Here is a 13509-nt window from a genome sequence, read left to right on the forward strand (position 1 = left end):
ATCACCAGATAGTACTTCATAGTTTTTATAAAACCCACATTGTTTCTAATCAGCATTAGGTACCAACTGTTACCTGTGGAAATTCCTGAACAGGCAAGATAAGGGCTACTGGTAGCAGCAGTGCACTATAAACAGCACTGAAGTTGTGTTCCAGTGCATCACCCTGATTTACTTCGTTAGTCTGCAATGATAAAAAAACAATTTATTGCTTAAAAGCAAATGCTAGGTTTAAATGCATTTAGAACAACCTTATCTATCATCTGTTTTGTATGTAAAATTTGCACTAGCTAAATTGCCAACGGTGTTTTGAAATTAGTTATTCCTCCATTCTATCAGAGTTCACGCTGATCCTACTATTTAAACAGATAAAAAGCTTCGTTTAATTCCAGAATAACCCCTTAATTTGAAGGATTAAAAAGAAGTGCTTTTTCTAAGCTTACTTCAGTTGCAGTGACGCTAATACCCAGAGTATCTAAAGCAAACTATTTTTAATGTTTTTACATCTCATGACTGTGAGATTAGTTAAGTCAATGGACTTCTAGTAAGCCATCTGCAGAACCTGTTGAATATTACAGTGTCACTGCAAATGTTCCTAGTAATGCTGCACACATTGCAGTCTCATAAATGCCATCAAGGCTTATATAATTTTACCATCAAGACATGCAATCTCTAAAAATATATTACGATAGAAGATCAGCACAGAACGTGTGTTTTCTGGTAAAGAGAACCAAAGTAACCATACCCGATTAATCCACTCGGTTAGTGGGTTAACAACAATACTCCACATTCTCCAAAGATGTTCCTTGTTTTCCACCAGCTTTGCATTCTTGTTAATAATGCATAACACAGATTCACTGAAAGCCAGTGGAGATGTAGGCCCAGATAAAACATAACCCACCAGAGTTTCTAGGATTACAAAGAACCTAGGGAAGAGAAATTCAATAGGTAAAACACATTTCAGCTGAAGTTCGGAAAAAAATTAAGTCTTAAACTGCAGGGGATTTATTTAATTAAAGCAAAATAAAAACCAAGAAACAACACATACCTCTCGTCTGTTACACACCGTTCCAAGAGGTTATCATGGAAAGGCAGCTGAATTAAGAACAAAGCTGGTGTTCCCTTGCAAGAGAAATTTCAGATGTCAAAGCAATATATGTGCTAAACAAATAAAACAATTGCCTCACTTAAACATGTATGTATCTTCAATTTTTAACTATAAACCAGAAGTTTACAAGTTGCCAGAAATTGTCAATTCTAACACTTCAAAGTAAAAAGAGGCAAAAGTTATAAGAATTCTGCTGGATGCTGTACTTTCCAGCAATTATACTATAGCTGAAGCAAAAAACCACCATCACATGAGTTTTATAGTACTTAATCACTATTTCCTTGACACCATAAGGTGGGTGTTCATAATGCAAACATTACATGTTATGATGTCTGAAACATGATAGAGCACAATGTGATTGGCTTTCTTCAGTTTCACAGTATAACATCTTTTGGACAACCTCTGTTAAAGATCTATTATTTCATTCTTGCTAACGTTAAAGCATTTAGAAAAATGCATGTAGTACCTGCCAAATAAAGCTCGAATCACTTTAATTAAGTTTGACTACATTAACTAAGTCAGGAACAAAACCTCCAAATCCAAACTCAGAAAAGGAGTTGAGATAAACTTATGGAGTTGAGCTCTAAGTTTTGGTAGACAAAACTTTATGCTATTCACTTGAGGCATGCACATAACCTTGTTACACTTGCATCTTCTCATAACAACAACAACAACAGAAATCTAACGTCAGTCTTTTCTCAAAGGTGGTAGTGGTTTTTTGGTTGTTTTTCAGATTGCTGTCACCCACTTGCCCCTTCCAACACAGTACACAGAACTCAGTACAGCTACAGCTCACTAGGACCAGAGTAGAACAGAGTAGTTTTCAATACTACTGACTACCACCACCTTTTCGTAGCAGACAATAGCTTCAAACATTTAAAAAAAACATCTGTGCTTTGCACATTTGTGCTTACATGATATCCTAATGCCTTTAAGCATAAAGAAAGCTCTGGAAAGAAGTCACTTACATTTAGAAGATCCATATCAGCAACCTGATAAGCTGGTGATCCTAATACTTTGGGAGGTAATTCCTTAACAGTAATATCAATGAGAGACTACCGGGGAAAAGAAGAAAACAGTGTAATTCTTTTTTTTTCTTGTGATAGCAGTATTTTAACATAAAAACACAAATGCAAGCACAACTGTAGCAACTGCTTCCCTTTGAAACAGAAAGTTCTGAGAATCATATACTCAATAAGATCAAACCTGCTAATAAATCTGAAAAATGCCTAAGAAACCCTTAAGCAACATTATGGCATCATTAGAGTTACACAGTTCATACCAAACACTGGTTCTCAAGACACCAGTCTGGTCAATTAGGTGCAAAAGACTGCCACCAAACAGAATTTACATAATCAAGAAGAAATTAGGTTTAAAAACACACACCCTACAAACCCACTCAACTTACCAGTATTTTCTGCACAGGAAGAGAATTTGATCTAACAGTGTTTTTTAAGGCCTGGAGTAACATAGTCAGTATTTCTGACCCCTGTTTTTCTTTCTTATTACCTAGAATAAAGTAAATTTACAGTTACAGCGGAACAAATTAATGCACAGTGACCATTATTTAAAGCTTAAATACAAGGACTGTAAGATCCTAAGAAGTTCTGTATACTTATAAACATTACCAAATACTTTATCCAATTGGATACCAAGCATCTCTGAAGAGAAGTGTAACTGAACTGAAAAGTTTAAGTAGAAAAACTAAATTTTTCAAGTAAAATAGAAACACCTTCCTGTTAACATTCAACTCTGGCATATTAAAAAAAAAAAAAAAGCTGTGAAATCTTGCAAGCATCTAAGTAACACATATCATTTCTACTATACTTTTCAGTTAGATCAAAAAAACAACTATTAGACATCTTTTGTTTTAATAAGAATGAATTTAATCAGCCTATCTGTAAAGAAACTATGCTACAACAAATTTGACTTGGGGAAAAGAGGTAGCTATAGTCACATAAATTGATACTACTTTGACTAATACACCAAATAATATTTCAGAGTTTTTCTTAGTACCAAAGACTTGTCATGGCATTCTTTTTGGAAATGGAAAGATTTCTTCAACCATAAAAGCAGTTCAGGTGCTTCTGTGTCTTATTGCTAGAAGACACACAGCTGCAGTCATATGCTACTGGTGTCTTCCCTGACAAGCTTGAATGGATTGAATCAGTACGATTTTGTATTGTTAGCACATGGATTAGCACATGGAGATCAATTCCAAAAAACTGTTGATGATGCCTAAAACCAGGTTTTACTACCAATGAAACAAACATTTCTTAAAGTCTACTAAAAAAGCCACAATCACTAACAGGTCAGCTATAACAAAAAAAAGGTTACCTGATTCAATAGCTGTTTTTACGTATCCATTTATGTCCTTCCATATACTATTCAGCATAGAATCTACAAGATAAAAGTATTTCCATTCACTTTGCAATAGAAACATTAAACTAACAATATTTAAACACAAACTGTGTTAAACAGACATCGACATAAGCAGAAACTGGCATAAGCTTTTGGACCAAGTCAGGTTAAGTTCTATTTAAGTAATACAGACAGAAGCATTACAGAAAGTGGCTATTTTCCCCCCCTTATGTTTTCCTCCTGCAAACTATTTCTCAGAAAACAAAATGAATTTTCCCACTAAATTCTTACCAGGAACTTCTTTCCCAATTGCAATAAATCCATCCTGAACGGCATTTATAAGTGTGGTGGCATGCTTACAAAAAAAAGATGAGCTGCTGATGAGTGGGTGCTGGAGAGGCTCTAGGAGAAGAACAAAGCCTGTTTTGTAAGTCAGCTATTTTTCAGTCTGTTTTTAAATTAAGTCTTAAAAAGCAATCAGGAATGTGTATACTTACAGTATTTCACAAAATTAAAAACAATTTCCAATATTAAAGATGACCACTAGCAGTTTCAAATATTTAAAGCATTTCATGCTACTGGACACCTTTAAATCCAACAAAATCTGGAACACAGTAGTACTTGGAAAAATGTAACTCACATACCTAAACTAAGTACAAGTTTATTTTGCTTCGCAAAATCCAAAACTTCTGGTCCCATCAGGAAGTGAAGCAGCATTTCAATTCCCAGAAGCTGAATAGAAGGAATCACCACCACTCCTGCAGTACTAGAATTCAAGTTCATTCTTGGTGTGGCTGGACTTGCAAATGGATAAGAACCTGAGTGTTGGGAGAAAACAAAGTTGAAAGTTACCTCCTATATCACCCGTAGTAAGAAGAAAAATCCAACAAACCAGAACCCCCACAGCAAATGTGAGAAGAGCAAGTCATATCATAGTGGTGGCTAAAAGGAACCTCTTATCAGTCAGACATTACGTACTTGACAGGGTTTAACATCACAGTTTTAATCATGTATTTTGAAAGCATGTGTCTTCCAAGGACTTCAAAGCCTCAGATGCCAAACATTATTTTGGCAACAAAAGTTGCCATCGAAGTTGTGGCAACACAACAAATTAGGTGCTACACTACTAACACGTTGAGGACACTTGCTCAATGAACCTGAGGCTTCTAACTTCAACATTCTAGAATTGTATGAGAACATCAGGCTTTCCATGCAGAGAGGCAGTTCAGCACCTGGATCTAACACTCAAGTTAATGTGATTTCACACGTACTTACAGCATTATTAGCAGTGTTATGATCACTGCAGTAATATTCAGACAGAACCTAAAAATGCTACAGAGCTGAGACTAGTATACATAGAGCATATACACAAAAAAGTTAAGTTTCAAGTTAAAGCTCCATTGCAAAAGCGAACAGAAACCTGGACATTAAAGATGGGCCCTCAGCAGTTGGATTATCATGATTTTGTAGCTTGAGACACTGACTACAGTCTCAGCTTAACCAATGTAAACCACCACCAAAGTTTCCTGCATGTTCATCTGAGAAGTTACTGTTTTCAATAATATGACAAATTAAAAACCATAAATACGTTACACAAAACACCTTGGCTCCTGCATCTAAAATACAGGTGGAAACAGGCTTGCATTTTAATACCTGATTTCTGTGCAGGGTTTGCCAAACCTAGATTCTGGTTCGCTGGTGCACGCAAGGGAGTTCCTGGCACCGCAGCAGAAGAATCTAGACTTAGAGTACTCTGGATTAACGGTACACAAACCTGCAAAAATACCAAATCTCAATAAAAATAACAGAATCAAGCTATAAGCCACAAAGAATCACACAATTTAAATATCACATAGGCTGTACTGCTATTCACAGCATAAATTTTTCAGAGCTTCTTGGGTCCTCATAATTATATTTTCGAGGCACTGTATAAAACATATATTGAAGAACAAATATGAAATAGCTCGATAAAAATTCATGTTAGAAGTGATCCACCTGTACCTTGCTTAAAGTTACATTTTTTTCTTTACTGCCATCCTGAAGTTTCATTTAACAAAATTCAGAAGCCAGAAACTTTTTGCTCATTTTGATTACAACATGAGTAGTAATGAAACACCTGAAATATTTTTCTTCATGATATTAAGGAATATTTTAAAAGGACAAAACAATCCTTATATAACTTGCTCATATTTATTATTACCATGCACTGAGCAGAAACGTTCACTAAGATACTCAAATTATAGGCAGATAGACTCTCACGTCTTTTGAAACTTGAAAAAGATCGCACACACAGCCCTAAATGTTCCTAAATGCTCTTATATAACATGCACATGAACAAAAAGCATGTTTGGTTCCTAAAGACAGTTTTATACTAATAAACTAGAGAAGGGCAAAGTAGGTAGACAAAAGCTATGGTAACGGAGTTCAGCTTTGCACACTGAACACCAGCTAAATGATTACACTACAACTATTTTCAGTGGTATTACCTGTTCAAAGTTTGCAGGCAGCTGAGGTCCAAGCCTCATGAGCAAATACCACCAGACCTCCAGTTTCGTCAGTGCTAAAGCCTCTGTTCTCACATGGATTGAGCTCAGGGGCTGCATTAACAATTTCAGCCTTTTAGCACTGCACAATATATCTTGAAGAAAAACAAGAAAAGCATTTTTAATCAACATAATTAAATAATTTAATTGCAAAATAACAAAAAGGGAACTTTTTAAACCATTAGTTTTCTTCTGTGTTTTACCTTAAAATACAGCAATGCTTTGCAGAACTACAATACCACATTAATCTTTCAGACTATTCAAATTGCTTTAAATGGCATCTGGAATGCCCCTGGAAATAGAAGGCATTTCTTTCTGATACCAGAAAGGAAGTGAAATCTACTGCATACCAACAGAAACTTAAGGAAATCCATTCCTGCTTGCTATTTTAAAGAGTAACATCTCCCACAGCAAAATAAAACCCAAACACTTAACATACCTGTGTATTAACAACAAAATGAGAACGAATGATCTTAAATATGGCATACCAAGGCCACAAATGATCATTTGCCACTGAAGCAGAAATGGCATAGCATGTTTGAACAGAAGTTTGCTCAAGCCTAAGTGCTTAAAGGGAAAAAAAACTTTTAGCCAGCTCAGCAGCAGCAGAACCTGTCCACCAGTAATTTATAAGAAACTGCTGACAGACTGCTTTTGCAGCATGCAGTCCTTGATAGCCATGATAAAGCATGCAACACATACACTAATAATGCCAGTGATTTCATCTAGAAAAAAAAAATCTTTGTTAATTATCTATGTAAAACAGTGATTAGAAGTGACCACATGGTAAACAACTCAGAATTGCAACTTAACTGAAATTCAGCTAAACTAAGAAATGTCTGCATTTAGCTTCCTCTTCAGGACAGAAAGTACAATCAAGGTAAGTATTTTGGGCGTTGTGATATATATGTACTGGACTTGTTCCAGCCTCTTTTGTACCCTTTAAACAGGTTTTGAAGTACATGTTTTACATCTTCAGAATCTTGATGCATGGCTCTCCCCTCAGTTAATCCATACAGTCCTAAATACTATACCCAGAACAAAGTTTTTTCTCCATTTGATTGCTGACTGTTTGGCTCAACTGAAGTGTTACAAAAAAGGCTTCTAATTTTATCCATTCTCCTAGTAGCAAAACTAAGACAGAACTACTGGTCGAGTTACATCACTTTCCCTTATGTCTATACACACAGCATATATTACTATGTATACACCACATATATACTGTGTATATACAGTGGCACATACCATAGTTTTCACCAGGGTAAGAAATAGAGAAACAATCTATACTCTTCCAGTTATAAAAAGTGACAATACTCAAAGCAATTCGGGTTAACTTTTTAAAATCTACCTGGATTTAAAGCAAAATTATCTATTAGACTCTTCCATGCAATGAAGGCTATTTTCTTTACTACCGGTGAGCCACTACGAAATCCAAGTTCCTCCAGCTGCAGCAATGAGTTGATGAAACTGCCACTACGATGCAGAGTCTGCAAATACAGAAGTTCAAAGTTACAATAATTAAGCTGTCCAGAATTTAGTTATTAACCTTCAGATAAGTAAAATGACTGTTTTTCTGCTTACCTTTCCAAGTAATTTGACAAACAGCGGCCATAATTTTAAGACGTAAGTCTCATTTTTTGTAGAAAACAGCTTCTGAAGTTCTGAGATTAATTTCTGCGGGCGAAAAGAAAAATAATTTATACAAGGAATACATTCAAGTTACCGTAAAAATTATGTAATCAAATCAATGATAACTGGAAAGACACATGCAGTCTGGAAATAACTTATTTCTAGATCAGAAAGATAAAGTTTTGTACCATGTAGCATTCCCTGGTGAGTCAGTCAAACACTGCTACCATTTGATTACCTTCTTTGCTGAAATGAATAGCTGGTATCGATTATTCCTGCTGATAATGTCAACCAACAAAATCAATTTCCTTCACTACCCGTAGCCTCTCAAACTCTCAAGTCACACTGACATTATTAGTGGCAAATTCTACTTCAGCCAAAGGATTTACTTCTTTTGGTTGTTGGTGGTGGCTTGTTTGCTTTTAAAATTTATTTTTACAATGAGAATGGTTCAGCACTGGAACAAGCTGCCCAGAAAGGTCGTAGGATTTCCTTCAATATATTCACAGCTCAAATGGTAAAGACCTTGAGCAACTCATCTTAGCTTTGAAGCTAGCCCCATTTTCTGTAGGAGGTAAAGCTGGAAGATGCCATACCAAGTTCTGCTATAGACCCTAGTTCTCTCACTAAATTCTCTTTAAGAAACAAAAGTATAATGATACTACGAATTAATGCTGTAAAGACAGGTATCTAAAGAATATTTAAAAAGAAGCTTTTCTTATCAATAATGCTTGCCAGAAACATTAAAATATTTTTTTTTTACAGTGGTCCTATGTTTAACCTTGTATTATTTTTTTGTCACAATTGCTGTCATCATGAGGTTGCTCTCAACACTTAGTGGCAGCAAAAAGTTACTACTTAGACTATAAAAAAAAAAAAAAAACCTTGACCACTACTCCTGCTGTATCTAGAAAAAAAAAAAAAAAGCCCCTCCCTACTTACCGTGGTCATTAGGTGTTCAGTGACAGCTGCCACCTCCTGCTGTTTCTGCAGCAGCAGGGGCATGCCCATCTCCAGTGCAGTGGCACCTCGGAGCTGCACTTTATGAGCTGAATGGACGACCAGAGGAATGATCAGCTTCGCCCACCTCACAGCCTCTTCTCCCATCTCGGTTGGAGTTTGCTCCATTAAGCTGAATTGAAAAAACAAATACAAGCATTGATCATCTCTAGCAGGCAGCATACTCCTCACACGCTCAGACAGTCTTAGTATCATTGATAAATGCTCTAATTCAACTCTGGATTTAGAGGAAGCCATTCTGAACAATTTTAGAACATCCCATTTTAATGGTTTACTTAACTGCAATGCTGACAGGTTATTTCAACCTCCCCAAAAGCAGAACAAACTGACGTTTACAGCTGTCCTGTCTATGCCATCAGTATTTTTTAAGCATATGAGCTGAACTTAGAGCCAATAAAAAAACAGTGCACCTACCGTATAACAACATTCAGTGCTTCATATTCAACGATCATAGACTGGACTTCTCCTTTAGTAAGTATTGTTTCCAGTGTAGAAATAATATTGGACACCTGAGGAAACACAAGAAGATCCAAGTGAATGTTGTACGTAAATACAAATATTTCTCCCTGAGCAGCTGGAAACGTGAGATTCCGTTTCCCAGGCTACAAAAAAAGTTAAGAAACTTACCTCCTTTTTAACAATTTCAGAGGGAAACGTCTGCTTAGAAATCACCCAAAGTGCTCGAGTGCGAGTGTTTTTGTCTGGAGTTTTCACAGCAATGCTGTTTATGGTTGAAAGCAAGTCGTGTACTTCAGTTGCTGAAAGCAGGATGCATAGAAGTCAAACTCTGAGTATTCCACTCAGCTTCTTAGCAAGCCTCAGGTCATTTTGCTCATGTAACATTACGAAAGCAATGAGATCCATTCCACTAGACTGCGATTTAACGTCTTGAACATTTCTTTTTGGAAATGTTTGGAAGTTTCTCATGAAATTTTAGCAAAAATTCAAAACGTATCAATGCATGTAGATAATATAGACATAGCTTATACGTGGTATCATGAGAAGACAGAAAACCCAAAACATTTGTGTTTATGTAGCAAGAGTTTGGTAGCAGGGGCACACAGGGGTGGCCTCCGTGAGCAGAGCCCAGCAGCTGTCCCACCTTAGATAAGGGCCAGCTCCAAAAAGGACCTGCTTCTGGCCAGAGCTGAGACAATCAGCAGCACGGGTTGGTCATCAGGGAGAGCACATTTAAGAACAGAAAAAAAAACAACAAACTGCTGTGCAACAGCAACTGGGAGAGAGGAGTGAGAAACAGAGACCAAGGTCAGTGAAGGGGGACAGGAGGTGCTCCAGACAGGCAGCAGCAGTTCACCTGCGGCCTGCAGAGGCCGGTGGAGCAGGCTGTCCCCTTGCACCCATGGGTCCCACATGGAGCAGATCTCCACACTGCAGCCCATGGAGGAGCCCCCCGTGGAGCACGTGGATATAGCCTGGAGGAGGCTGCGGCCCATGGAGAGCCCCCGCAGGAGCAGGGGATCTGGGGGAAGCTGCCACCCGTGCTGGAGCAGTTTGCTCCTGGGGGATGGATCCCATGGTAACTAAATTGGATCCAGGCAATAAATTACATGGATCTCCCTACACTGAGTCTGTTTTGCCCGTGATGTTAATTGGTGAGAGATCTTCCCATCCTTATCTCAACTGTTGAGACCTTTCCATCATATTTTCACCCCCTTTTCCTTTGAAGTGGTTGAGCTTAGCTCCCCAGCCAGGTAAAACCACCACAACCAAAAGATAATTTTACCTAAAAAGGAGCAGAGCTAAAGACTGAATATTCAACTATTTACAACTCCCGAGCCTTCACCTTCATTTAAGAGTACTTTGTAAAAAGTCAGTTTTCCTGCTATATTGACATATATAAATTCATGTTAAGGTCTACAAGAGCCTTCACCATTAAAGAGGAAAGCAAGAACTGAGCTAACTTGAGCTTTTTGTCCCACCTTCCTAACTCTCCACCTATTTTCAGGACCTGACCTTATCTAGCAAGTTTGACTGCAGTTTATTAAGTGGTTTAAAAAAAAAAAAAAAAAGCTAAAGGGGAAAGGAAAGAGACCACACAGACACTGCTACAGATGCTTCATTTCCTCAAGAAATCAGATTACAGTTTAAGTAATAAAAGACAAGAAACACTGGAAAATATAAGTAGAAAAACTGAGAAAAAGTGCTGTGTAAAAATGCTCTCTGCTCATCCACATGTGACTAGTTTAGCCTTCACCTTCCACCACTACACAACCTGTCCACACACACACTGACAGCTGACACTGAGCTGCTTCTGACCATGCCACTGCAACTAGATATGCCTGACCCCATAAAGCTACTTCCTGAGGACCAACCAGCTTGAACATCAGCTCTCCTGGATTAACAAAACCCACTGTTTTTACATTGGGGAATAAGCCTCAGGTTTTCAGCACCGAAACCTGCTGTTACAGGGATTTAGCATCTTCCAGGAATGCAGGCTGTAAGGTTTTGGAGTACTTTAAATGTTGTGCTGTTAAACATCTCAAGTTAAGCTATTTTAATGTACCAAACAGGAATTACCAGGTAAACAGTGGAAAACACTGAAAAGCACTACCAGGCAGGCCCGCATTCTACAGAAAAAAAAATGTTCTTCATTATTTTTCCACTTGGGTGGTTTTTGATTGCAAATTCCAGAGAACAATTACAGAACCTAACTGCTACCAAAGCGTGCAACCAAACTATGAGTTAGTAGGCCAGTATTAGTGGAATAGCATGAAAAAAACTTTTTTTTTTTTTTGCACAAGATGGAATTAGTGATCTGATCACACCGATCTAGAGACAAAACTATTATACCACTTGGGAACAGTTTTGTTACATATATCACTTTTTGTTAAATATATCACTTTGGGAACATCTGCCAAAATTGTCTTATATGCTAACAAGGAAATAAAGGAAGGACTATGGTACAGAGATACACATTACCAACCACACTGAAGTTTGTTTGCTTACCTGGCAACTCAGACGTGATCTTCGAATTAAAAACGCAGAATCCTAAGGCCTGTAATGCTGCATTACTCAGCTCTGAATTTGTGCTAGAAATGTGTGCCTGGAAAAAAGTTACACGCATGTAAAATCTCAGCTTACAAAATAAATGTAAAACATTAACTGTCTTAATACCAACACCTGCTGAATGAAGAGACCTGTCAAAATGAACGCTTGATGGAAAATATAGCCATGTAGGAAAGCCCTCCTGTTTATACACACTCCAGATCTTTAAAACAATTTGAAGTTCTGAAGACATTTTTGTTCTCTGTAATTAGACATCTTTACTGAAGAATGTGCTACACATCAGAAGCTCTTCACCTCCTTGCTTTTCCCTGTGCTAACACTTGACTCGATTCTAAAACACATGGAAAAAAATGGACAGTCTTTATAGTAATCTTCCCAAAAAAGTGACATTTAGTATACACACATAGCATCTTTTCCCGAAGATTTGATTTGACTGCATAACACCTGCCTGAATCCCTGCCCCTAAGTTTCTTCTTCCCCTGTAGTAATTTTTAGTAACATTGAAGAATTGTTTCATGAACAAACCCTTAATACTATGTTACTAGCTGGAATTCATAATTACATGAATGCATGTTGAAGTCTTAGTCTGGCCTTGACCATCTGATCGAATCTTTAATCTGGAAAAGACGTACCTTAAACACTTTGCAAAGTTGAGGGAAGTGTCTTCTGACATCAGCAGTGAATTCTTTGCCTTCCTCACCAGTCAAGCGACTTTACAGAGCAAAAGGGAAAACAAGGAACATTCACCCATTAAACTTGTTATCATCTATGTAACTTTGAAGCTCCTGGTTTTGGCTAGGAGGAAGTTAGACCAGGCCATTAGGGCACTATTTCACTCCTTGGGAAGTTAAAACAGAAGATGCTGAAGTACTGAAGTGGCAGCCAGCACGTGTTGCTTGACATACCAATAAAATAGTGTGTTATGAAGTATGTTTATACTGGTATATCGGGAAAAGTGAAGTGATTAACAACGGGTTTTGTGCTTATGGGATGTGAAAGACATTAAGGCATTTAATTTTAATATTTTAATGGATAATACATGAACTCCATGCAACTCCTGGAAGTTGGACGAACTTCACCGAGCACGTGAGCCGCACACACCCCCCTCAGGGGCTGCTCCAGGGGCAGGCTCCGCGTTGAGGGGAGCTCCGATCCGCACCAGCAGAGCCGCCCCTGCCCCCCACACCATTAAGAACCAGTCCCACCCAGCTCAGAGCACACCCCTGAAGCGTGCCGGCCCGGAACACACCACCACACCAGCCGGCACAGCCTTTAGCCGTATAAATCACCTCAGACCAGCACCGCCTGGAGCCTGACGAGGCTGCCCCCCACCCCCCCCCGGTCCCCTCACCCACCTGACGATGGCGAGGTGCGCGTCCGTCAGCTCGCCCGGCGGGGCAGCCGGGTCCTCCAGCGTCTCCAGCAGCGGCTGAAGGCCGGCGGCGGCGCTCATGGTGCGGCGGGCCGGGGGCCGGGCTTCCTGAGGCACGGCGAGCGGCGGAAGCCCCGAGCCCCCTGCCCCGAGCCCCCCGCCCGCGGCCGCGCCGCTGCCTCCCGGCCTAAGATGGCGGCGAGGCGCCGGGACGGCCGGCGCGCGGGCCCGGGCAGCGGGGGCTCAGCCAATGGGGAGCGCCGGGAGGCGGGGCTAAGGGCCGAGGCTGAGGGCGGTGAGCGGCGCCCGGCCATCGGCCGCTTCCCGCGCCCGTGTGGGCCCGCCTCTGATTGGTGGAGGAGGCGGAGGGGGCGGGGCGAGGGGCTGTCCGTCAAGGGGGGCGGTGAGGCGGGCCGCCTCAGAGCGCGGCGTGCTCGGCCGCGTCCTGGTAA

General features: G+C 39.5%; 1 protein-coding gene across 2 annotated transcripts in view; it reads right to left on the reverse strand.

Annotated features, from left to right (window-relative positions):
- Positions 1–13277, reverse strand: part of RIF1 (replication timing regulatory factor 1) — a 28688-nt gene extending 15411 nt beyond the window's left edge. For both annotated transcript variants that reach the window (XM_027457604.3, XM_027457603.3), the window contains exons 1-18: positions 13041–13277; positions 12318–12396; positions 11626–11722; positions 9286–9416; positions 9073–9167; positions 8581–8770; positions 7591–7683; positions 7358–7496; positions 5953–6104; positions 5120–5240; positions 4111–4284; positions 3758–3868; positions 3443–3505; positions 2514–2614; positions 2074–2160; positions 1046–1119; positions 743–923; positions 74–181 (exon numbers count right to left, since the gene is read on the reverse strand). In XM_027457604.3, the coding sequence (XP_027313405.3) occupies positions 74–181; positions 743–923; positions 1046–1119; positions 2074–2160; positions 2514–2614; positions 3443–3505; positions 3758–3868; positions 4111–4284; positions 5120–5240; positions 5953–6104; positions 7358–7496; positions 7591–7683; positions 8581–8770; positions 9073–9167; positions 9286–9416; positions 11626–11722; positions 12318–12396; positions 13041–13138 (2094 nt within the window). In that variant the 5' untranslated portion in view covers positions 13139–13277. The remainder of the gene's footprint in view (positions 1–73; positions 182–742; positions 924–1045; positions 1120–2073; positions 2161–2513; positions 2615–3442; positions 3506–3757; positions 3869–4110; positions 4285–5119; positions 5241–5952; positions 6105–7357; positions 7497–7590; positions 7684–8580; positions 8771–9072; positions 9168–9285; positions 9417–11625; positions 11723–12317; positions 12397–13040) is intronic.
- Positions 13278–13509: the final 232 nt, after the last annotated feature.

This window comes from Anas platyrhynchos, chromosome 7 (genome assembly GCF_047663525.1).
Source record: "Anas platyrhynchos isolate ZD024472 breed Pekin duck chromosome 7, IASCAAS_PekinDuck_T2T, whole genome shotgun sequence".
NCBI classification, from domain to species: Eukaryota; Metazoa; Chordata; class Aves; order Anseriformes; family Anatidae; genus Anas; species Anas platyrhynchos.